The sequence below is a fragment of the Aedes aegypti genome, chromosome 2 (genome assembly GCF_002204515.2).
Source record: "Aedes aegypti strain LVP_AGWG chromosome 2, AaegL5.0 Primary Assembly, whole genome shotgun sequence".
Taxonomy (NCBI): Eukaryota; Metazoa; Arthropoda; class Insecta; order Diptera; family Culicidae; genus Aedes; species Aedes aegypti.
Window position 1 is genome coordinate 256,882,807 of NC_035108.1, and position 24,193 is coordinate 256,906,999.

At 37.3% G+C, this 24,193-nt stretch overlaps 1 protein-coding gene across 1 annotated transcript; it reads left to right on the forward strand.

Annotated features, from left to right (window-relative positions):
• The first annotated feature begins 3,270 nt into the window (after window positions 1-3,270).
• Window positions 3,271-23,042, forward strand: LOC5578355 (stress-activated map kinase-interacting protein 1). Its single transcript, XM_001656875.2, has 2 exons — window positions 3,271-3,817; window positions 19,014-23,042. The coding sequence occupies exon 2, from the start codon at window positions 19,022-19,024 to the stop codon at window positions 20,567-20,569; it is 1,548 nt and encodes a 515-aa protein (XP_001656925.1). The 5' UTR covers window positions 3,271-3,817; window positions 19,014-19,021; the 3' UTR covers window positions 20,570-23,042.
• Window positions 23,043-24,193: the final 1,151 nt, after the last annotated feature.

The window sequence follows — 24,193 nt, forward strand, 5'->3', positions numbered from 1 at the left end:
GAATCTAGTGCATCCGAATATTATGTAATCCGGATAGCAAGGTGCTTCACCACAGGAACATGAATCATCCTCAATTATCCTATTCCGTTTGAGATGGGCTGGCAAACGTGAATGATTACTGATGAGTTTAGACAGTATAACCTGTCTCCGATTTAAATTACTATCTACGAACCACGGTAGTTGTGAAGTAGTAGAAAGTATTCTGTGACAGAAACGACCCATGGTTCCATCCCTCCAGTTGTTCTGCCAGATATGCATTCCCTGTTGCTTCGCCGGATATTTTACATCAAAATAAGTCAGTCGATGAGGTTGTTCGACACCACTAATGCACGCTGCTTTTGCTAATTCATCAGCTTCTTCGTTCATTATTACTCCGCTATGAGCTGGGACCCACAAAAATGATAATTAATATCCTTCAAATTCAGCTAGACATACTGCCTGCTTTACTTCGAACCATGCCATTGGAGTCGATGAATCTACCGATTGGGTTTGAAGACTTTTTAGGGCACTCATGCTATCGGTCATGATAACATATTTACCCATGGGAGGTTCTTTGATGAGGCGAACTGCGTCGAGTATCGCAAATAACTCAGCCATGTACACTGATATATTGTGCGGTAATTTCACACTAACACAAGGTGCACCAAAATTGTTAACAACGGCATATCCTGTTCCATCTACACTTTTGGATCCATCAGTAGCACATACACTGAATCCATTGTACGATTTTACCATTTCTCTTTGAACTAGGTCATTTGCAGGAAGATCCGTAGATTGTTTCATAGCCGCCTGAATGCTGAAGTTAATAGAAAGACGTTTGCTCCTTACGGTAGAGCCAACGAGAAAACATGGTAGATTTGGAAGGGTATGATTCCATGGAAAGAATTCTCGTAAACGAATAACTGCATCTCTCAGAGGAGATCTCGATGACTCTATGGCGTGTCGTGTTGCAAATTGTCTCTCCCAAGGAGCGAGACCAATCCTCTTGTTGACGAACCGCAAGATAGCTAGGTCTCGACGAATTTCAAGAGGGGTTAAGCCCGCCATGACTTCCAGAGAACATGTATGTGTAGTTTTAGTTGATCCGAGGCAAATCCGTATACAGGCATACTGAATGCGGTCCAATGCTAAAGCATCCATTTTTGGAATGTTTCTTAAGAACACTGCACCATATTCGAGAATTGGCCGCACGCACGATTTGTAGATTTGGATCATGGTTTGCGGGTGCGCACCCCAGTATTGACCAGCGATACTTCTAAGGAAATTGACTTGTAATTAATTTTGTATAAGCATTTGAAATTTCACTTCCTATACCTTGCTGGGTTAAATTTTCGACGCTTCACGCATAGAGTAAACTTTTTCCAGATGGCAGTACCGTATCTTCGTTAGATCGAATACAGCGAGGATTCGCTAGTTGGAACACGACTGCCTTCCATCTAACGAATCCGACCCGTTAGTTGGAACGACTGACAGCTGGTGAAAATGCTCCAGACTAACGCATCTGAAGCGTAAATCGTCACGAAACTCACATATACATACACATTTGTGCTATATATGGAGACTTTGTTTGTTCAATGGATCAACCCAGGATTAACCCAAGCACAAGAGAAGTTCCATTTATTCAAATTGGGCTCATTGGGCCGAAGTAACCCCTTTGGGTTGATGCATATATCTCTTTTTTGACAACATTCGAGAGGTAGAAATGAAATACCGAGAGATTTTAGGTTGTAATTATAACCGATGTACAGTCGAATTTCGTTCGTTGCACTATCTTTAAGTGGGCTACGTTGTAATTGGGCTCCCGTTAGTTGGGCTAAAGCCCACCTAAAACGAAGGCAAACGTCATTTTCTGACATTAGACGCAATTTATCAATGTTGGTAGCTCTGTTTTTCTTTTGTTCGCAGTGCTGGGAATGGTAATAGCAGTAGGCTTGAATTTCGCGAAAATCACGTGGCTCTCTCACTACAGTAGTTTGAAATCGTGAATCTCATCAAGTAGCCTATATTGCAATTTTAGGGAAAACTTTCCGTTTTACGGTTCTACGAAAAGCTACCGCAGCTGTCACATCACTGATTTGCACTGATAAATCATCAGTAGGCTCCGATGATACCTTGGATACCGTCTTGATGATTGTTGTTTGTTGCTATTTTTCATAGCGTTTTCTTTTTCAAGCATATTGTACATCCACTTGAATATTGGGTTATCTCGGCTATTTAAGAGACTGTTCGAAACAGTCGTCGGAAATCAAGGGGTATCTCAATGTATTCCATCCATATCGAACAATGTGGCCGATGTTGTTGAAACACATAATTATGATAACTTATGCACAATAAACTATTGCCACTTATTGTATTGTTTCATTAAACGTCCATTTTGAGCGTTAGAAACACTTATCAAAGGTTGAATTATGTTAAGTGAAACATTCTTTCATAAACATTCCATCAAACCACCCCTACACTTCCAAGCAGTGAAGCCGGCAGCTGAGTGTCAACAACAGCTGTTTTGGAAATCTGACTCGACGCCCACTCTGCTGTCCTTGTTGCTCTACTTGAAAGAGTAGGACTGCTCGTTTGCGCGCGAAAATCTTCTCGCTCGTTGTTGCTTCCAAATCTGACAGCGACTGTTCACCGACCGTTTGAAACGACGACTGTTTCAAACGGTCGTGAACAGTTAGGAACTGAACGGTCAATACTATGATTGAATTTTTGCTTCAATGATGGAATGATTTCGAAGTCTGCGGTAGAACTTTGACAGCTGCGGTAGAACTCTGCGGCTACCGCAAACTGGAAAATTTTCTTAACTACCGTAATATTGGGTACAATAATTTCTCTAAATCCGTAGTGTCATTGAAGGCTACACTGCGGGAAATGCAGCGGGAAATAGAACATTTTTCTACAGTAATTTTGGGTTGCCCTTAGCAACGGGTGTTCTGCAATTTTCAAGGCTTTTTGCCTACGGCAGCAATGGGCGTGAGTTTCACTGGCTTCGCTGACTGTGATTGGCTTTGTTTGACTACTGTAGAGTGAATTTCAGATTTTTTCCCAACCCTGAGTGCAACGAACGAAAGTTGACTGTACTTAATTTTGGGAATGAGCCAAGGCTGGATTCCTTGATTCGCTATGCGAGGTTGAGCAAGCCGCAATATCCACTTTTGAGTAGATTTTAGGCAGCGTGCATAAAATGCATCATTGTGGACTTTATTTCCACATTCTCGTTGACCTAGTTGCTGTTCCCCTCGTTTTTTAATTAGTTGACCTAAAGACGAGAAAAGCAAGCAAACGTCAAACTCACAAAAAAGTCGCGTTTTTCGTCAGACCGCTCGCATCAATATTTTCGTTTTTATATCAAAATTATCGAAATTATCACTAATAATTCCCCGTTTGAAGCGCGATTCGCGATCCGTATCGTTGGAGTTACCATTATCCGGTCGAGGGTTAGAAAACTGTGACTGCTGAAGGTCATTTCGAACGGTTTTCGTTTGCGGTAGGCACGGAGCAGAAAAAAAAACCATGCATCTAATCAGAAGGATGAAGCGCCAGACCTAAGCCAGACCTTACAAATTAATTACAAATTTTATCTGGTTCTTCCAGATTTTTGTAAAATGGGGCCTCAAAAGTCTGGAATATTCCAGACAAATCTGGAAGGTTGGCAACGCTGCGCTTAGGTAATCGACCAGGTCTTTGGCCAAAGGGGACATCGGATTGAGCAGGAGGAGGACAGCGGCCCCGCTTCGTGTGTCCAACAGATAATAAGGGGAGACGGGCGGCCACTCGCCAGCAAGAAAAGTGCCGACTTCCGCATTCTTGTTTCCTTTGGGTAAGTCTGTAAACAAATCGATGTTTTGGTTTTGCTTTGGCCCTTTTCGATGCGGCGGGAAGTGGATTTTGTGACCGAATGCTGGGGCCTTTCGGGGTCATCGGTGGAATTTATTGCGATTCTAAGAAATATCTGGTGATGAAACACCTAGCATCAGGAGAGGCTTTTTTTATTCAAATCTAAGGCGCATGATGGCAAACTGTCCGTGACCTGATTTCGTCGTCGGAAATAGAAAATTTTGTTTATGACTCAGAGGTGGGCGATTTAAATTGAAAATGATCTTCAACCTTTTTTTTTTAATTCTGTATTAGTATCATTTCGAACATTATTAATACATACCTAACTACATATTACATATTATTGGTCGTAGCATTTCCGAATTGATACAGATGAATTAAATTGATCTACTTATAATAATAATAATAAAAAAAAACAAGGCTTGCAGCAGGTATCTCTTCAGAAACTTGGTCCCTATTTTAATGCAAGTCTTTGAAGAGTGTCTATTTTTTTTATCCCTCCCCTTGGTTATGCGACCTTGCCGCGATGGGAGGGCATAATCCATTAGCCCATATGATGGAAACCAAAGGCGTAACCTGTAGTGGTGGTATCACATTTTGGCATTTTTTGCTTAAAGCCGCGTCATAATTCATATGGCATAGACGCAATAATATCTCGGATGTGATCCAACGGACATTCTGCGTCATTGATAGAATTGATGCCCATTTCAAATAATTAATCTATTCGAAGTGGACATTAATACTATTGGTGACGTTCAGTTTGCCTTTTGCTAACCAGAATGATCCGTAGCCACTCTTACTATTAGCTAGTTAGATACATCGTTATCATATACGACGTAGGGAATACATAGGAACTCTTAGGAAAATGACTAGTAGATTCACTGAGTAGAAATGAGTGGCGACAATCTTATTTTAATATGGTTTTTACATTGCCATAATAAGAAATACCTCTTCTGTAACAGCGGTATAAATAATCTAATTCCAGCTTCATTTTCGCAAAATTTACAAGTAGAAAGTAGGCGTTGTGAAGCATTGCATTTGCCACCGAAAAGTGAATCATGTAGGAGACTGTAATAGAAGCCTAAGGTAACTTTACTCTTCGATATTCACTATAAAAATGACTATGGAAAGTAAGACGCTGAGATCGATCATTAAGGTACACTTGCTAGTTTCGAAAAATTGTTGAACAGACAAGGAAAGCGACTTTTTTCTTTAAGGATATATGAACGTAATGACCAATAAACACTGTTAACAACAAAAAATAAAATTAACTAGAACTACTACTAAACAGCCTAATTTTGTTAAAACTTGACGACAATTGACATTTAAGACTCTAATCTTACGTAAAAGACAGGAGTAATCCGAATAGCACTTAAATGACAAATTATTCAAAACCATTTCGACTAGATAGTATTAGTAATGACACTACTACACAACTATTTCAAACAAATTCTGATGGAGCTGCTGATTTTCACAATGCTTCCTTTTCTCAGAAGCAAGGGAATATGGGCACTTTTCAAAAACTACCACGTCACAATACTAATAAAAAAAACAGTGTTCATGTTGCCTAGTCCGTCTGAGTATTGGTCTTTGAAGAGTCTCTATTTTTAATTGAAGTCCACAGAAGGCTCCTTAGGCCTTAGAGGCTTTATAGAAATTCTCAGAAACTCTTACACGACTAGGTATTCCACAAAGTTTTTCAGAAATTTCTTCTTGAATTTCTTAAAGCAAAGCGTGAGGAATATTTTCTAATTATTTCCCTTAGAATACTTTCAAGGACCTTTCCAGGAATTTGTCAAGAAACACCATCGCCTATTTTTCAAGGGGTATACTCGGACAAATTTCCCTACGGCTACACTAGAATTTTTTTCTCCATTGACCCTGTTCGTTCCAGAAGTTACTCTAGAAGATTTCCAGCAGATCCAAACTAGAGTTCTTCCAAAGAAATCCACAAAGTTTTATTCCAGAGTTTTTGGTGATTTCAAAATCGTTCATTCTTCGACAACATGTGGGGGTACAATTCCAAAAACGTAAAATTGAGCTTGTAACGAAAAATGGTCAGATTTTGACCGCTAATAACTCGGCAATTTATCGATAGAATTTTAATATTTATCCGTCAATCGATCAGAAATTTATCTACGCGTTGGTTCAAACGGACAACACTATTGGTTATTAGCAACAAACTATTGAAAAATCGTAAAATGTTGACCCCTTTCTAATCTAACCAATCACACATTAGCCAGAGGATATACGACTGCCTGATCACTGACCATAGCTTTTAGTGAGTTGCTAAAGAGATAATTAACGGTTACTAGTTTTTAGCATGATCGTGGTGGGATCATTTTTTCCTTCAATTTTTACCACGGTGTGTTTCGTAGAGCAATTTCAAAACAAAAAATTCGGCATGTCTGAAATTTTGACACAAGAAAGCCATGATTTTCCCCTTTCATTTGCGACCAAAACGAAAATAATCGGTCGGGGGGTCTAGAACAATTTTTTTTTTCAATTTTTTTACCGAGTTTGGTATATAACTTAAACTTAGTAAGTCCTTACTAGGTCGTTTTCGACCCATTTCAAAATTCAAATCATTGAAACTTTTGATTAAAATAACCTTGCAATTTGACGTTTTCTGACAATTAGGTATTTTTTGTGGGAACATTTATTTTTTCGGAGACAAAAGTTTTGAATGGCCCCTTAGGGAGCTTCCATAAATAAAAGTTACAAATTGTGACTTAGGGTCGTTTTTGACCCAAAAACTCAAAGAGCTCGAAAAATTAGTGTGTTGACCGAATTTATTTCTGTTGGGCTGAAATGAAAAGTACACATGTTGATTTTCGGAAAACCAACCGGAGATCCGGAATTGCGTTACTGTGTCTACCGGGAACCTGCCACATCTGAAAAAAAGTCTCTTTAGATACCCTTACTTTGACAACCTGTAGTTTCGTAACTGAACAAGTAATCTGAACCGTCCTCATATTGTTGAATAGGTATTTACGTGGACTGTAAATAGAGATTCTCAAATTATTTAGTTATTCATACCCGGTTCCGGAAACTCGGAACATCCGAATAGTAAGTTTCCATCGTAGTTTTGTGTTTGTAATTCACATTGGTACTATTTGGTTGATGGATATTTTGACATAAAATTTCTCTGTAATAAGGAACCAATTACCGGTGCACATCCCTTGAAAAACTCGGTCCAGTATGGTCCATGCAGAACCGGTTCCTGGAGACCCGGAAGGTACCCAATCTGGACAATTCGATGAAATTACTTGGATTGATGCCAAAAAACCAAATGACTTGTGTTCAACTTATAACGATTGATTATGTTTGAATGTATTTTGCCAAAAGAATGAATTGATGGTTATTCTGGTCTCTTCTAATTCAATTATAGCGCCAACTCGAACGTCGAGCTGGCGCTTTTAGAAGTTTTGAACACAAGAAAGCTATACGAAACATAGTTCTTGAGATCTGCTGGATATAGATAGCAAACAAGTCTGTATGCACTAAAGATCACCGTTTATGGCTCTTTTTTTGGTGTAATCGGAGACTTTTATGATTCACCTGATATTTTTGTTAAAGCTTCGTATGATTTCGTTATAAATCTAGCAAAATCGTAAAGTTACTGAATAACATTTACAAAGCTGATTTAATGTATTTGTTTTATGAATTACTATAGAATTCCGTACAACTCTAATAAAACTATGCTAAAACTGAACATTACAGCACTTATTGAGATCTTTAAGCAAAATATTACGATCACACGATCAATCTTTCACTGATAGATTTGTTATGAATAAAACCTTTCGATGTTTGTATGAATTCATTTGCACTTTTCCTACCATCAATTTAAAAAGGAAGTGTATATTCGTCAGCATTATTATTAATATTCTTATCTTTATTTTAGAGATTTTCAGCCCTAGACTGGCTGCTAATCTGAGAATATTTGTCAGCAATTCTGTTTGTTTTACCATTGCAAACAAAAGCAATGTTCTGCCAATTCTCACAACAAACACATGGACAATAGTGTCAAGATTGCATTGCTATTGCAATTGGGTGAGAATATTGGAATTATGAAATATTATATTGCGTCTGTCATTGGCACAAATATGAACTTGTCAAGCTGAGGGTCGTGAGTTCGAATCCCATCGGTCGAGGATCTTTTCGGGTTGTAAATTTTCTCGACTTCCCAGGGCACAGAGTATCGTCGTACCTGCCCTACAATATACGCATGCAAAAATGGTCATTGGCACAGTAAGCTCTCAGTTAATAACTGTGGAAGTGCTCATAAAAACACTAAGCTGAGAAGCAGGCCACATAACATATGTGGAACTCCGAAGAGAAAGCGAGTTGAAAAGTTGTACCCACTTCCAGCTGCTGGCAAGTGGTATATCTAGTATAGAAGACATCGAACTGTCATTACCAAGAGTAAACAAAAAACATATGATTCGATCAGTAGACCAGTTGCTGCGAAGATTACAGACATTAAGATCGGGGAACGGTCGGCAACGTTGGAAAGCAATGTCTGAAGATAAAACATATTTATTTTTTCATAAAATTTATTTTTTTCTGCCATACTATTTAATATTCATGTTTCATAACCACAGAATGTGATCGTTTCGAAAATATTATTTCCTATCAAAAAATTTCCTGTTTCGTAACGTGAAAAAGCTTTTGATTTCGAAAATCCTTCCATACATTCAACTAAAGAATATAATTCTAGCATAACAACATAGATATCTAATACATTGACTAAATTATCTCGAATACGAGTGGTGTAAATCTCATTCTAAAGTTGTACCATAAATAGTTATTTTCATTCCCTTCGTTGCCACTCTGGATATATATTATCTTTGGTTCATTTCAATACAATGCCACATTGGGCCAGACCGCAAAATTAGATGAAAAAAAAATATTTTGATTATGGAGATGATATTTTAGAACACTTAGGCAAAAATGTTACATATGATGAGGACTACATTTTGACATTAAGTGACATTAGGGTGGTCCAACAAAATACGGAAATATTTTTGCAACTTTTATGCTTTGCAATTTTACGCTTCTATAAAGTTGATCTTTGTTTAATTTTGAACAAATTTGCCCAAGATGCTAATTTTGTAAGTCTACTGTAGCCTCCCTACAGAAAGCTTCCTATGGAGTTTTCAATGATGCAGGGTAGGGTAGTCCATAAAAAATTGATATTTTGCCCATATCTTTTTTATTTTAAGTTCTATCAAAATTACGTCCTCTACAAAGATTTAGAACTAGTTGAAACGCGTATTTTGGTGAAATAATTAAGTGATTATATTCATTCGTTTATGACTAATGGCCATTTACATTCAATAAAGTTTTGTGTGAAATGGAGTAGGCATTGCAATATGCACAGAAAAACCGCAGTAGCAATACAAATGCAGTGGAAACTATCGAAATTTCAATCAACAATCTTCAATTATCGCCTACTAAGACCAAACTATAAAATTGATAGCCAAGAAATGTCAAAGTCAAATCACCCCCCGTTGTTTTAAAGCTAGCGTAAAAAGCAGGATTGTTCTGATAAAATTCATTGTTGTTTCAACAATGTTTTTTATTACAACAAATCGAAAACGCTTATTGAAAACAACAAAAATATTTATTATTTTGAATAGCTGTCAATTCTCTGCGTGTTGAACATTACTGTAAAGTTCTAAACATAATTTGGTTGAAAACTTTTAAAATGAATATTTTTTTGCATATTATACTTATTTATATAATGTTTAGATTCATATTCCGAACACTTGCGGCTTAGGCTGACTTGAAATGCAACTAATAGGCAAAAATCAGCCTGAATTGGCGAAACAAATATTAATATATCTCCTTTTATTGTAAGTTTTTCTTAAAAGTATTGAATAATATTTTGTTTCCATTGTCAATCACTGTGATTATTCTGCCGCATATTCCGAACAGCACGAATAAATCCTATTCATATAAATAATTTAGCATACAAATTAATTTAAGCTGGTTTATCTGACATCGAGCTAGAAAGTCATTACTACTCCCAGAGTATAAAATAGGTTCAAACACAATAAATTTGAGTTGCAATTGACTTCCACTTCCTGGGAATTGGATGACATATATCAGTGAAATATTTCAACCACCACGCCATACAAAATCCGCGTGTTCGGAATATAATCCCTCTTTTTTAATCATCAATGAAAACGTTTTGATTCGTTGTACATTTACAATGAATAGGCTGTGTATGGTTGAAAGTGATCAAATTTAATAAAAAAAAAGTAGACTGTGAAATTGCAATGCTTTTTGGTTTTGTATAAAAAAATACTTTGCAATTGATAAGCATGTGCTTGGATCAGTTTACATTACAGAGAACAAACATTCAGCTTCATTGAACAACATGCGTAAATGCTTGTAAATGCCATTTCATAGTATGTCGTTATGTCATAGATATGTACTCTGATTATTTCGTATTTATAAATTTATATGTATTTATAAAAGAAAAATATAAACACATATATTCGATTTAGAAGATTTCCGATGGTTTTGACTTTGTTTTTGTCAGCACTCAACAATATTTCATCTAAAATCATGAACTTTCTGTAAAATATGTTCGTTTTCTCGTCAAAATTGAATTCTGTTTGATACTTCGTCCTTGGCGCTTGTCCCTGCGGGGGCGGCAATGGGGACAGGATCAAACATTTCGCGCTTAAAAAAGGTCAAAAGTGTCGTGATCTATTTGATCCTTCGACCTTGACGCTTGTCCCTTCAGGGGCGGGTGATGAAGGCAGGATAAAACATATCGCGAGTCGGTCGAATAGTGAAATGAAAAAGCGTCGCGGATTGTTAAAAGTGTTTGATCTATTGATCGTGTCGCTTGCTCTTGCGTGGGCGAGTGATGAACATTTGGTTGGCGTACAATGCGTTTATCGAATTATATGTTCATTTTCTCATAGTAGACTTACAAGGTTGGCGTCTTGGGCAAAGTTGTTCAAAATTTAACAGAGAACAACTTTATAGAACAGTTCAAAGCACTAGCTTGAAAAGCATAAAAGTTGGAAAAAATATTTCCGTGTTTTGTTGGACCACTCTAATGTCACTGAATGTCAAAATGTAGTCCTCATCATATGTAACATTTTTGCCGAAGACAGTTTTGTTCTAAAAAATCATCTTCATAATCAAATTTTTTTTTCTCCTAATTTTGCGGTCTGGCCCAATGTGCAATGTCGATTGATGTATTGGTGGTATAACACTTTTCACATTCCGATGTCCTTATACCAGCATGCAAATATTAAAGTGGGTGCCACTTTTTGAGATCGAGTTCCACTTATGTTATGTGAGCAGGCTCTGTTCCAGTGGGGACGCAATGCCAGAAAGAAGAAGATGAACTTGTTAATTTTCTAGAATCTATGGCATAAGATAGTAAGGGCAAAAGTTCGGGGAGGAATAAAAAGGGGATAAAAGGTCAAAAATCTTCTTTCAAAAATTATTTAATTTCCCTTAATGCAAATCACTTTCAACCTTTGGTCCTTTTGACCTTTTGCATTTTCGACCATTTGTCTTGTCTTCCTTTTATCTTTTGACTTATTGTCCTTTCGACCTCGAAAGATGAATATTGCTCTTGAGTTACAAATAAAAATTGAAAACAGGTTGTTTGACACACTTAGTTTCAAAAGCAATGCAAATTTCAACAATGGATGAAAGCAAAATAGAGGCAACTCGAAAATTTAAATTTCGGCCTCGGCCTGTAAATTTTTAGGTCTAGTGCTGTCTAGAATATAATCTACAAAATATTGACACTAGATTTTTGCAACATTTTCATCTAAATCCGTTTCAACAGTTCACCTCACCAGAATTTATTAATTCACGGTGCATTTAAAATAATATCACAAATAACAAAATCTCAAAAACAAAAATTGCACTAGACCCCCCGATGGATTATTTTCATTTTAGCAGCAAATGAAAGAGGAAGGTCTTGTCTTTCATTGGTTAAAATTTGAGACATGCCGAATTTTTTGTTATAAAGTTACATGAAAAAGACACCGTGTTACCGATTCCTTGTGGAACGCTTTGTAAATTTAGAACGGTATACAGAGAGAGGTTTTTGCTGGAATCCTAATGTGAATCGAGGCGTTAATTGATCAGTTATTTGAAAGTTCTTTGAAAAAAATGTAATAGTAAATAGTGAATTACTAATAAGATTTCAGTAGATTCTATAAAAGGTCCTTGAATGGGTTTTCTTCAAATCCATGGCAAAATCTTGCAGTTGATTAAAAACATAGTGATTATTTTATTTGGAAAATGTCTTGAGACATCTAAAATGTTTCCTATTAAAGATCTGTAAAGATTCATTCAAATTTCTACTTGACATATTTCTAAAGATATGGAGCTGGATCCTATTTTTGGCACTTTTGATTCACTCCAGCAGTGTTTTTTTTTTAAACTACCGAGCACATATTAGACCATAATACCATATTGATTGATATTACGGACAGCTTCAAATTCCGGACACTTTACTTTGTATGGGCTGTCCGGAATTAGAATCAAAATATCGGACAACATTTATTTACATCATACACAACCATTATATCTCGCGTAACAATTCTAAAGGGCCAATAATCAAATTGTAAACAAATCGGGTTTTGATACCATTCGATAGCATCTCCCAACACCCACAAACTGTGCAAACATTGTCAACATAATCATAAATCTTACCGTTATAAACTCGGTTTTCAAAACGGCCAATAACCGCTTTTTTTCCAAATCATTCATTGGCCCCCGCTCGAAAAGGCCAATGATTGGTTCTCGCTCCATCAAGAGGGCCTACAATCGGAAAATTTCGCAAACTGTCATTGGCCTTAGCATGGTGAGAGGCCAATGACTCTCTCTTGCTCATTCATTGAAAACCGAAAAGGCCTAGCCTTGGGCCAAGCACGCTAATAAAATTCTATTTTGGCCAATAAAAAAGGCCCATGCCTTGATGAAAATCGAAAATGGGCCAAGCATTTAAACTCATCATATTTTCCACATTTTTGTCAGTTTTCAGAATAAAATCGATTATTAGCGTGTAGTAATAGTAAATCGTCACTCAACTAGCAAGAAATCACATTGATTGATTTGAATTCTGAAAAATAGGAATTGAAAATGTGGTGAATAATATTCAAATCGAATTTTCTCAGAGTCAACGATCTGAGGATTGGCCCTTTTGAATTGTTACGCGAGATATGCTGTTTGTCGACTTATAAATATTTCACAGAGGCCATGAGTGTTCGTAATATGAATCAAAACAGCGTGCGTCGTATTCACGTACTTCCAATTGTAAAGTTTCAGACAATTTGGTCGAGAAAAATCCCCTATGCCAAAGTAAATTGTGATAGTGCCGAAGTAGCTCTGCACCCTACTGCTACCGATACTTGAAGAAGCGTTGTTTGGATCAGTTATTCTAAGTCCATATGAGGTCTCCGGCGTGATTTGGTATTGAATTCTGTATATTAATAGCGAGTTAATTCTGCCATTCTTAGCGAATTTCTTGTTAGATTCCTAACGAATTCATAGCGAGATATATGATGGATAAATAAATGCCAAGGTACTTCTGTCTTAAAGTGCTCACCTTAAATTCAACGAGAGTTTCACCAGTTCAAAAAATCATTCATGGACCAGTCAAAGGATATATTTGAAGGTATTCTTAGAAGAGAATGGATAAGCTATATTAAACATTGCCGTTTTGTGAAACTGTGGTTTAAATTTAGAAGCACAACGCAGATGTTTTTGCATAAAATTACGAAATTTCTCTGAACTTAAACTAAATACTAGATGATTATTTTTATTATGACAAATATTTTTTTTTACCGAATTAGATAGTTTAGTTGAACTGCATAAATATGTTCAATGATGTACAAAAAATCTCATATATAATATATGCTTCCTCAAAATTCATAATCTGAAAACGAATATTTTTATAGGCAAATCAAATGTCAAACATTTCTACACAGTGGAATTTCTACGTTTTTTCGGCCAATTTGTTCTCTTCGTCATGGTGGGGGTCAAATCTTCTGAAAATCGGCATTAGAATTAGCCTAATGCAAATTTTGAGCCCAACAGGTTTTAGAGAATCACCTAAGCCAAAGAGAACAGAGCTGCCGAGCAAACAATAAGTCACCCTATCAAAAATGTCTGGAAAATAATAAGTCGCAGAACCATGATAACATTCGGTTTTTATTTTTTAGGCATCCGAAAAAAAAAAACTGATTTTGAATGGACACCCTGCATTACTGGCTTTTTCAGTTTTCCATGATTAACCCTTTGCTCTTTCGGATTCTGGTTATTTCAAAAATAATCTATCTTCTTCCTCTATATAAATAAAAATGGAGTGATGTTTGTATGTCACGAAATAACTCGAGAACGGATGCACGGATTCACGCAAGTTATTCACGTGATCATTGCTAGAAAACCTATGGGAAACTGTCCGGAATCATCGGGAAAACGGGAGAAGACTATGTGTCATTTTGTATGGGGGATTACATGACGTTCTACAACAGCCCACTTGATGGCAAGACGAAGTTTGCTGGGACCACTAGTAGATTATAAAACAATTAGGTAACCTTCTGTACTATCTTCTTATATGACGTTGGAATATTTGAAAAATTTTGAATTTTCATTTGAAAGCAAATGAAGATTCGAAATTTTGCTTGATTAATTTCAATTTAAAATCAATAATATATGAGATCTGGACAAAAACTCATATTTTCATATAAGAATTACATGCGTGTTATAATATAAAGGGACCCGAAAACTGCTGGAAACCGAATGCTCTGATGGTTTAACACATCCAGTAAGGCTTTTATTTTAGCTATAGTATTTCTGATCATATTGTTTCGAACGTGTATTCGAACGAAACAATGTGACAATACCTCAATGACTCTCGAATGATATTATGGCTTTGGTTTTGTACAGTATAAACAATGCTTTATAAAATTTGAACAGTGCAAATAATGAATTAAATGCAAGTACACTGTGAAAAACCAATAAATATGTTAAATACAAGGGAGTGGTCACTCTACGCAGTGTGCCTGGCGCAGCTATGGCACTTTTCAGCGCACTGACTGGCACATTTGTTTTATAGTGTGTTGCTATAAAAATCACAGTGAACTGAAATTTTCCACTCAGCAATCATTGAGTTTCCTGAGTTGTTTGCTATCTGACAAACATATACCTTATCGTACGCGACGATTTATAATCGTCGCCGGTGAAACCGTCGTCAAAATCGTCACCAGTCAACCAGCCTGCGGATTTGACGTTTCAACAGTCTTACCAACATAACGGCAAATCACCTCCTTGGATTTGTTTGCTGGCGACGATTTTGTCGGTCTGTTTGAAAGTTGGCGGCGCGTTTTGTTGTCCATGGAACAGACAATGGACCAATGCACGAGTTCACTAGTTGACGTTTGCGCGGTGCTGTGTTATTTATGTGGCCATAGAAACGCGTGAATTTGGCTCCGCTCAAACGTCAAATTAGTGAACTCGTGCATCAGTCCATAGCTTGCGTCGCTTATTATTGCTGTGTGCGTTTGAAATGCAAATATCAAATGCGGGAGCACCAAACGCGGTAAGATTTTCCACAAGCAACTTGATGTCAAAGATACATTTTCTTTGCTAGGTTGGCGCTGATATGAGTAATCGTTGCTAGGTGTCCTTTGATTGTTTTGTCTTGCCGCATTTGGAGCTCATTTATTTGAAATTTGCACTTCAAATGCAATCAGCAATATTTGCAATGATTTCATTTGATCGTTTCCGGATCACATCGTCGGATTGCAAGATCTTTTTTCTAAGTCCAATGGCTTTCAAAAGTCATGAACTGATTAGGGTTATGTACTGATAATTAAATCTAATCCCATTTTGCAAACAGTGCAACTCGAATCTCAATTTTCACGCAGCGGCATCAAGAAGAAGTTGTTGAAGTTGTTGCAATTGGACTACTGCCATGTCATGTCTACTCTTTTACTTCTGAGTTGCAGTGCTTGCTGTGGTTCATTCGTTCTATGCGGGGATTGCTCGATGCGCGATGCACGAAGCAATCCAAATTTTTAAATTTCCCCGCAATATTTTCACTATGGAAAACCTTCGTACTTCTTGGATTTCATTCCAATCACACACCGTAAAAGTTCTATAATTCACGAATTTTCATGAAATTTCCTCAACGACTGCGTATAATTGAGAATGTTCAATCCGTCGTACTGAGAAAAAAAAAAGCTTGTGCGCATCAATGTGTACGCGATGCTCAGCGTAAAAAACGATTCCTTCACTCAAAATAATCCAAACGCCATTGTTACGTGAAAACATACGTGTTTGTTTTTCCATCGCACTTTCCACGTAGCTCTTACGTGAATCATAGGTAGCCCAGAACGAACGCATGAGCTTTTGAACTTCGTCCTTTAAACCGGCGCTACACGTAAGAGCTACGTGAATTTTCCGGTAGCCTTTACGAAGCGTTTCAATAGGATCTAGATGGTTTCGCTTTAAATTCAACTGTAATAAAGACCAACCTTATTTCTAATAAGTTTTGGAAGAAAACTAATTCCCAATTGGAAAATATAAAAAAACTTAAAAAATTGTCAAATTATTATATTCAATCGGAGCATTTTGAATCCTGTTTCCCAATTTTTGTGAGTTTGGTCTGTCTTGTTGTAGCCTTCGCGTGCTATAATTGATAGAGGTTATAAATCAGGTATAAAAAATGAAGTAATGTAGGGATTCTTCGGTATTCAAACCATATTTACCTTACACAATCGTACACAGGGTTTAAAGTTCAGCAGCTTCTGAAGTTCTTCAAAAATCAAGCGAGCGCCATCTTAGGATTTGAGCCCAACACCGAATGTACGTACAATATGCAGATGCCAAAATGAACGTGAATTTCACGTAAGTGCGATAGGTAGCCTCAGTAACAATTACCGAGTCATTATTTGGTGGTTATGAATGGCTTAGTGATCTTTATCTTGGCCAGGTGAAGTGGAGTTAAAATGAATTTGGAATGATCTACGTGATTTTTCACGTAGCAATGACGTTTGGATTATTTTGAGTGTTTGATTGTGTTGTTTTCTCTGCACCAAATGTGATGATTATTCGGTCAAAATGAATTGTGTTTATATGTTTGAGCTGAGTTTTGATGGCGAACAATGTATTTTAAAGGAAATCAATATATTTCAACATGCCGAAGGAATGGAGGGAGATGCCCGTAGATCTTTATATTATAGTAGGGGAATTCGGGGCATAATGACATTACAATGACAAGACCATACAATGACATTTTTTCAAATTACTCCTGGCCAGTTTTCAAGTTCGATATTAGTACGACGTGCTACATTCATTCATGGTAATAAAAATCATATCATATGCCAGAAAAGTGAAAATTAGGACCAAAACAAGGCTAGTAAAAAGGTATCGGGGCAAAATGAACACTTGCATGAAATTTAATAATTCCAAAATATTTAATGTCTGTCAGTTGTTCCGATGTGTAAAAGGGCTCTCCCTCTACCATAAGAGCTAAAATGAACCTTTCTGGGTACGTTATTTTGCTCAAAATGATGCTCTAATGATTCTCCCACCGCCTTGCTAATATGCCAATTTGAATAGCTTAGCTTAGCTTAGCTTAGACTGACTACACATATCAATGGTTGCTATTCCGTGATTGACCGAAGTCAGTGAAAATGCACAAAGAATCAACTAGAAGTTCGGCTGGGATTGGCCATAATCTTCTTCAGTGTGCATAATTCAGTGCCTCTATTTATACATGGTCAATAACGGCGCCGGCCACGTCCTTGCAGTCAGGTGGGATTAGGGGAAGGAATGTTAGTGTGTAACCTTTGCTATTTGGAGACCGTGTTTGCCTCTGCATCTCCACAAAGGTTACTGGGAGGGATGTTTGTTAATGGGAAGGATCGTTGGGTCACAGGATTCACTTTGATAAGCGATTAGACCATAATAAATAATTATTTGTGAGATATAAACATGCTTATATGTAAATATAATATTTTCATTTGATATGAACAATATCTATGTAGAGAAAAATTATGCCGACACTTGAGGTGACGAACCTTTCAAAGTTTGTTGAATAAAGTGAACCTTTCGGAAGTCTACACTTGAAGTGTCGAACCATTCAAAGTTTATTTTTGATTACAAAAATAAAGGTAAAAAGAAGAAGGTGTATTGAATAAAAAAAAAATTTAGACATAAATAATTTATGAATCAGAGTTTATGTCGACACTCACAGTGACGAACCATTCATATTTTTTTGAAACATCATATTTACATCTCACCGTTGTAACGAATAACGGTACAGTCATACATATTTTATAGAATAGGAACAGTAGCATGAAACGAGCTCACCAATTGATCCGTCATCATTGAGCAGCAACAATCCTCTTTCAGCTTCAGCCGTTTGCTCGGCTATATAAAAGCACTCAGAGAAAATAGGCGCGCGACCCGTGATGGAAAACAACTGACGACTACTCGGGCTTTCTTGAAGCACTGCCCAGGAGCAAGCGTCAATGTTGGAAGATCATAAAGAACTAATCGAAAGCGGCACTTTTTCACTTTACTCGATCGACGCGCGACATGTTTGATCCTGCCCTCATCGCCGGCCCCCACAGGAGCAAGCGTCAAGGTCGGAAGATCAAACACAACTAAGCGATCGCGGTTTTTTTTTTTCACTTTTACTTGACCGACGCGCGACATGTTTGATCCTGCCCTCATCGCCGGCCCCCGCAGGAGCAAGCGTCAAGGTCGAAGGATCAAACACAACTCCTTGCTAATATGCCAATTTGAATAAGAGAAAAACTTAAAGTCAAATTTCAAAGGACAATTGAAGCAGAACATAAACTTTTTTACCGTAATACATTTCAAATGCAATACAGATTTCATGCAGTGTATGAACTTTTGATGAAGTATGCATATTCTTAGAGATTGAGGAGGTGTCCATTTCGCCCCGGGTGTTCATTATGCCCCCAATCCCCCTAAAACATTTATAACAGCGTTGATGTGTTGTATTTTGACCACTCACTATATCACAAAGAGTTATCAGTTGTGAGACGAATCTGAAAACTGATTGCAACAGAGATGAAAACGAGACGACGAATTTAATAGTATTTCCAGCCCGAGGGCACGATGTACACTAACGATCTTCTTTTATCTTATTCCAGGCTGTAGAATGGCAACCTACAACAATGCCCACTGGCTGTTGTCCCACATCCGGAATTCGTTCATCTCAACCGATGACACGGGCTTGAGTGAAACGGTAATGCTGCTGGAAGATATCCCCCACCAATATGCTCAACTGCATAGGCAAGCCCTGCGGGAACACTCTGCTGGCGGAGTGCAAGATGTAGGTCGAGAAGATGGCCTCGGGATGAAGCAGAAAAACTTCGAGGACTTCTATTGCTATCCGGGGCTGGACGATTCCGACGACGAAGAGATGGACACCTTGTCGCAGTCCTACGAAATACAGATGGATCAGGATATTGGGTTCCATCGACAGCGTTCCAATACGGCTCAGAAGCTAGAGCGGATGGACATCGCCAGGAGAAAAGCGGCCAAGGTAAAAAATATCAAGTATGAGTGTGCAGTTCAGCGTTCCGATGAGAAAGACGACGAACTGTTCGTGAGGAAAGATGTAAGTAGAGAGACGAAGTCGGAGGTTGGAATGTCGTTGTTAGCGCAACAGCTGGAAAACTTCCCAAAAATGCCACAGAACAAGTTCATCGAGTTTGCCAAATACGATGGAACTTCGCAAACCGAAGTGGCTACCAAAATGTTTAAAATATTCCTAACGATGTTGCCGGAAAACCAGAAAGCCTATCCGATGCAAGTTTGCGTCATAGCCACTGCCAAAATTCAGGATTTTATAGGATTGATTTGTTATAAGTGTAGTTTAGCATATCCAGAAGTAGGTTTAAGATCGATTAGGCACTACGGACTATTTATGACTGAAGAGGACGGTGAAATCGATATGGACTTCCCCCCGTTGGACGTCAGGGAGCAATGCGCAAAGTTTTGTTTTTCGCATTTGGCCATAGCTGAGCGGAAAGCCTCGGAGATTCAAACGCAATCTAGCTTTAGTCAATCGTCGACGATTGTTTCGGAAGATCGAACGCGTTCAATAACGTCCGATTTGGGTGAAACGGGAAGTCAACCGAAGCTGTCTCCGACGGAGCCTTCTACTAGTTATTTCAAAGGTATCACCCCAAAGCAGAAGGAAGATTTAGACAAAATGAAAGATCACACCTCAAAGTTAGATGCACCCTTGTACAGGGCATTCAATGTCTATATGGTTCACAAATCCCGTCTGAAAATCGAAGTTCAGCTGGGCATATCGGGAGATAAGCTAGAAATAGATCCCATCCAGCAGAAATCTTCCAAACTGTGGCCTCGCCAAAAGTCTGCCAACCACAGCATGGATTCCGTTGCTCACTGTTCCATAGTCGAACGAAAATCGTCCAAATCCGTTGTAAGAATCGTGTACAGTGCAGTTCCCTATGCGCAGTCACTGACCGTGACCGGAACGGATTACGTAACGTCAAGTCCCACCATTCGGCAGCACCAACAGCAGCAACAGGCACGGGTGCCCCAATTCAAAAACTACGACATTGAAACGGATCCTGCGACGGCGCAGGAAATTGTAGAAAAGATTAATAATATCCTCGAGGTGCGGTCGAGTCCTGTTCGGCGGGAGTACATAGCTAGCCGGAGTAGTCACTAGATTTCGATGACGCCTAGTGGCAAAGGACTCCTCGTCATTCTGTACATACCTTCATTATGATCATTCATCACGCATCCCGAACCATAACTACACCCAATACATACCGGTTATTTATTTCACTCATTCCCTCCACCGTCAAACGCAAACAAATTACAGTTCCTCTTCTAAAGAAAAACTGCTAGGCGTTTCTATTCCATGTTATGTTTAACGAATACATATTTCGTTAGAACGAAGTTTCGGTTCTGTCTCGTAAAAATGTTACAACCTTTTATTAGATTATTCTTGCAAAAGATTGAAGAATCTTGCTTTAGAACTTTTATCCAAAAATATGAAGAAATTTAAATTTCAGCGAGTTTTTAAAATCTAAACTAGTACACAACACTGAAAACGGCCTTACAATCAAGATCGAAATACGCATTTCTGTCCCAGATACAAACTCTCATGAAATTATATAGTATACCTAGCACTAAATTCTGTTTTCGATTACTTATAGGTATTTCACTAAATAGCTCGAAGGATTATTCTGAATCGTACCTAGAATTGAAACAGGATACCTTCATCATAACTTTTCGCGAATTTTATATATTTTTAGCATAACATGGAATAGAAAAGTCTTCGAATCAGGTAAACGTCTTCAATTACATTACGCATAAAAATTCCACAATTTGCCCTTTTGTCGTATGCAATATGTATCTTGAAAGTACAAGGAAAGGCCCTCGCCCTCGGAAGCGCCCCTCAACGGAATCCTTCATGCGTCACGTAACCGAAGAACGCGTCCTGGAAAGAAATGATCTAATTCTTCTAAGAAGTAATTTTCGCCCGGTCAAACTGCAAATGCCACGTGTAAGGCATTTGCGCGTCAACTCTCAGCAACTTGAAAGTGTTCATCATTTTTTGTAAGGTTAACAACAATGTAACATTGAAGAAGAGGTAATCACGGTGACATTTTCTACTAACGCGTAGGATTGTTTTATTCAGTTAATGAAAATTTAAAAGGCGCCTAGCGAGAAAAGCACAAGCAGACGTTAAAATAATCATTGTTTGGAGTAGGATTTAAACCCCCGACTCAGTAGGACGGTAAGGCGGCCCTTCAGTCCGCCATCAGAACCAATTCCAAATTGTTTTTACGTGCTTTTCCATGCTAAAATGAGAATACTAAACTACTACGCGTTATTAGGTTATGTCACTGTAGGTATGTAATCTACTTCAAAAATAAAAAAAATTATAAGATTTTCTAAACAGATACGCTTTTTTACCACCTAATACGCAAAGGTCTCAAAAATAGTTTCCGGACACACCGTTTGTAAAGAGTATCGCACAGGGGGTTTCGTTTCAAAAAATGTCAGTTCTATTCCTTTGGACACCTCATTATTCAAGTTCATTCTAGAATCTGGTCGACTTGGCGATTGTTCAAAGTTCATATTAATAATCAATAACTAAGTACTCAGAAAATACACACCAACCACTCCAACCACTAGTTTCTGAAAAAAAAAATAAAACAAATTTTGCTTTACAACTGTCGAGAAAATATCTAACCTAAAAAGATCCACGACTTAAATGGGGTTCCAATCCAAACCCAACATGGTTGAACTAGTATGCGATGCAATTTGTCCGTGTCCTTTTCGAACATTTTTTTTTCGATCATATTTTAATATTAAAACAATATAAAAAAATATTGATTATTTTTATATGAGCTTTGAATTTATCGTAATACCAAACGCCCTATTCTAAATCAGAAGTGACGAACAATTTACAGACTATTTGTAGCCAATGAACATTGACGGAACTGTTCTGAACATGAAGTATATCTTCAGCCGATAAGATTTATATTGTTTGTAATCCTATCAAATTCAATGAAACTGACCCACATTATAAACAGATGCATCTAAACTCCATTCAATGCAATAATGTTTTACTGGAAGACACGAAGAAACTAAGTGAAGTCACTAAACTGGATAATGTGTATTTATATGTCACCGTTTGTAGATTTGTATAAAAGTTTCAAAAGATCAATTTTATTTAGTAATTTTGTACATATGTGTACAGTGCGTTGAAACGGATATTTTTGCAATAATAATTATGGACTCAATAAGATTCTAATTGTTTCTAATAAGTTCCAATCACTGTCTCCGTGATGACATTTTTCAAATCAAACTCGCGCTCATCTATTCGGGTTTTCTACCATTTTTGCTTTGAAACACTCTGACGTCTTTAAATTCAACTGATCATCATGAGCAAAAAAAGCCGTAAAAACAGTCCACACTTGTTCAATTGTTTTAGTTTCTTTCGCGTGAAAGATCAAACGTGTAATATCAAGAGTAAACTGTTTCCACTGTTAATTCCGTAGAAAGGTATAGGAAACTAGTGTAGGCCCGCGGCAAACAAGGAAAACACTATTAATTTTATTGTATTTATTATATTTACGCTAATTTTTTATACAGGAATTAAAAGAAGCCAATTTTTCAATCACGTACGGATTCGATGTCAGCCTACCGGTTATGTAATCCGAAATGTCCATTTGTCTACTTCTGTTAGTCATTAGCGTTTACTGCTTGCTCTTTAGTGTTTAGGATGAATTTAGTAAGGTACCGTGGGGCAAGTGGGTAATGGAATTCGCATAGTTGAGATTCTTCCAATTCTAGAGACTTTAAATTGAAACAAATGAGGTTGTGTATATTTTTTAGCTTGACTCCCACCATATATAAGCAGCATGCTGAAATTGATTTTTATGAAAAATTGAAGAAAAAAAATACAGAAAAAGTTTTTGAAAAATGTGTCCTTACTTTTCACTTGCCCAAAAGTGGGGCAAGTGAAAAGTTTACCATTTTGAACAATAAATTCAAAAACAAACAGTTTTATTCACGATTTCTATTAGCTTTAACACTTGTTAAGGCTTCCCAATGAACAATAACATAAGTAACATGTAGGCAAAGAAAATGTTATTCTTTTCACTTCAATTTTCTTCTGTTTAGTTATGTTAGTTTAAATGATTCGACAACATTATAACTGCAACATTTCCAATGTTAGTTCTTACATTATAGGACAGCAATTGCATTTCTGCTCTGTAGAATTTCCACCGCTCGTTATTTGTTTTTGAAAAAGTCGGATATGACGTCGGATAACTCTTCGGGAGAAATCAAACGGAATCCTTCAATAACGTATTTAGAATCTTTTTTATGTGGATAGACCTATACCCCATTTTTATGTTTTGAACTAGCTTTACATAGACATTCCACGAGATTTCCGTGTGTTCTCTAATATTGCAACTTTTCAGTCAACGTCTTCCTTTTAATTGGCTGCCCGAAGTAGACATATTGATATTGTAATGTTTGGCAACATCTTTGAGAGAATTTCCATGATTTCTAATAGCTTTTAACGCTTGAGTAAAGTGTTTCTTGAATTATCAGCACGTCATGTTGTCCTATGATAATTGCGAACCATGTTTACTTATGGCTACTTAAAGAGAAAACACAAATTCAATCTCTAATGATAAACTTTTCTCTTGCCCCACCTGATAAGAGACTTGACGGTGTTTAAATTTAGTTATTTTTAGGTCTACGTCGAATTAATTCTGAAACTTTTTTTATTGCAGTTTGAAACTGTCACAGAGAACAACTAAGAAGT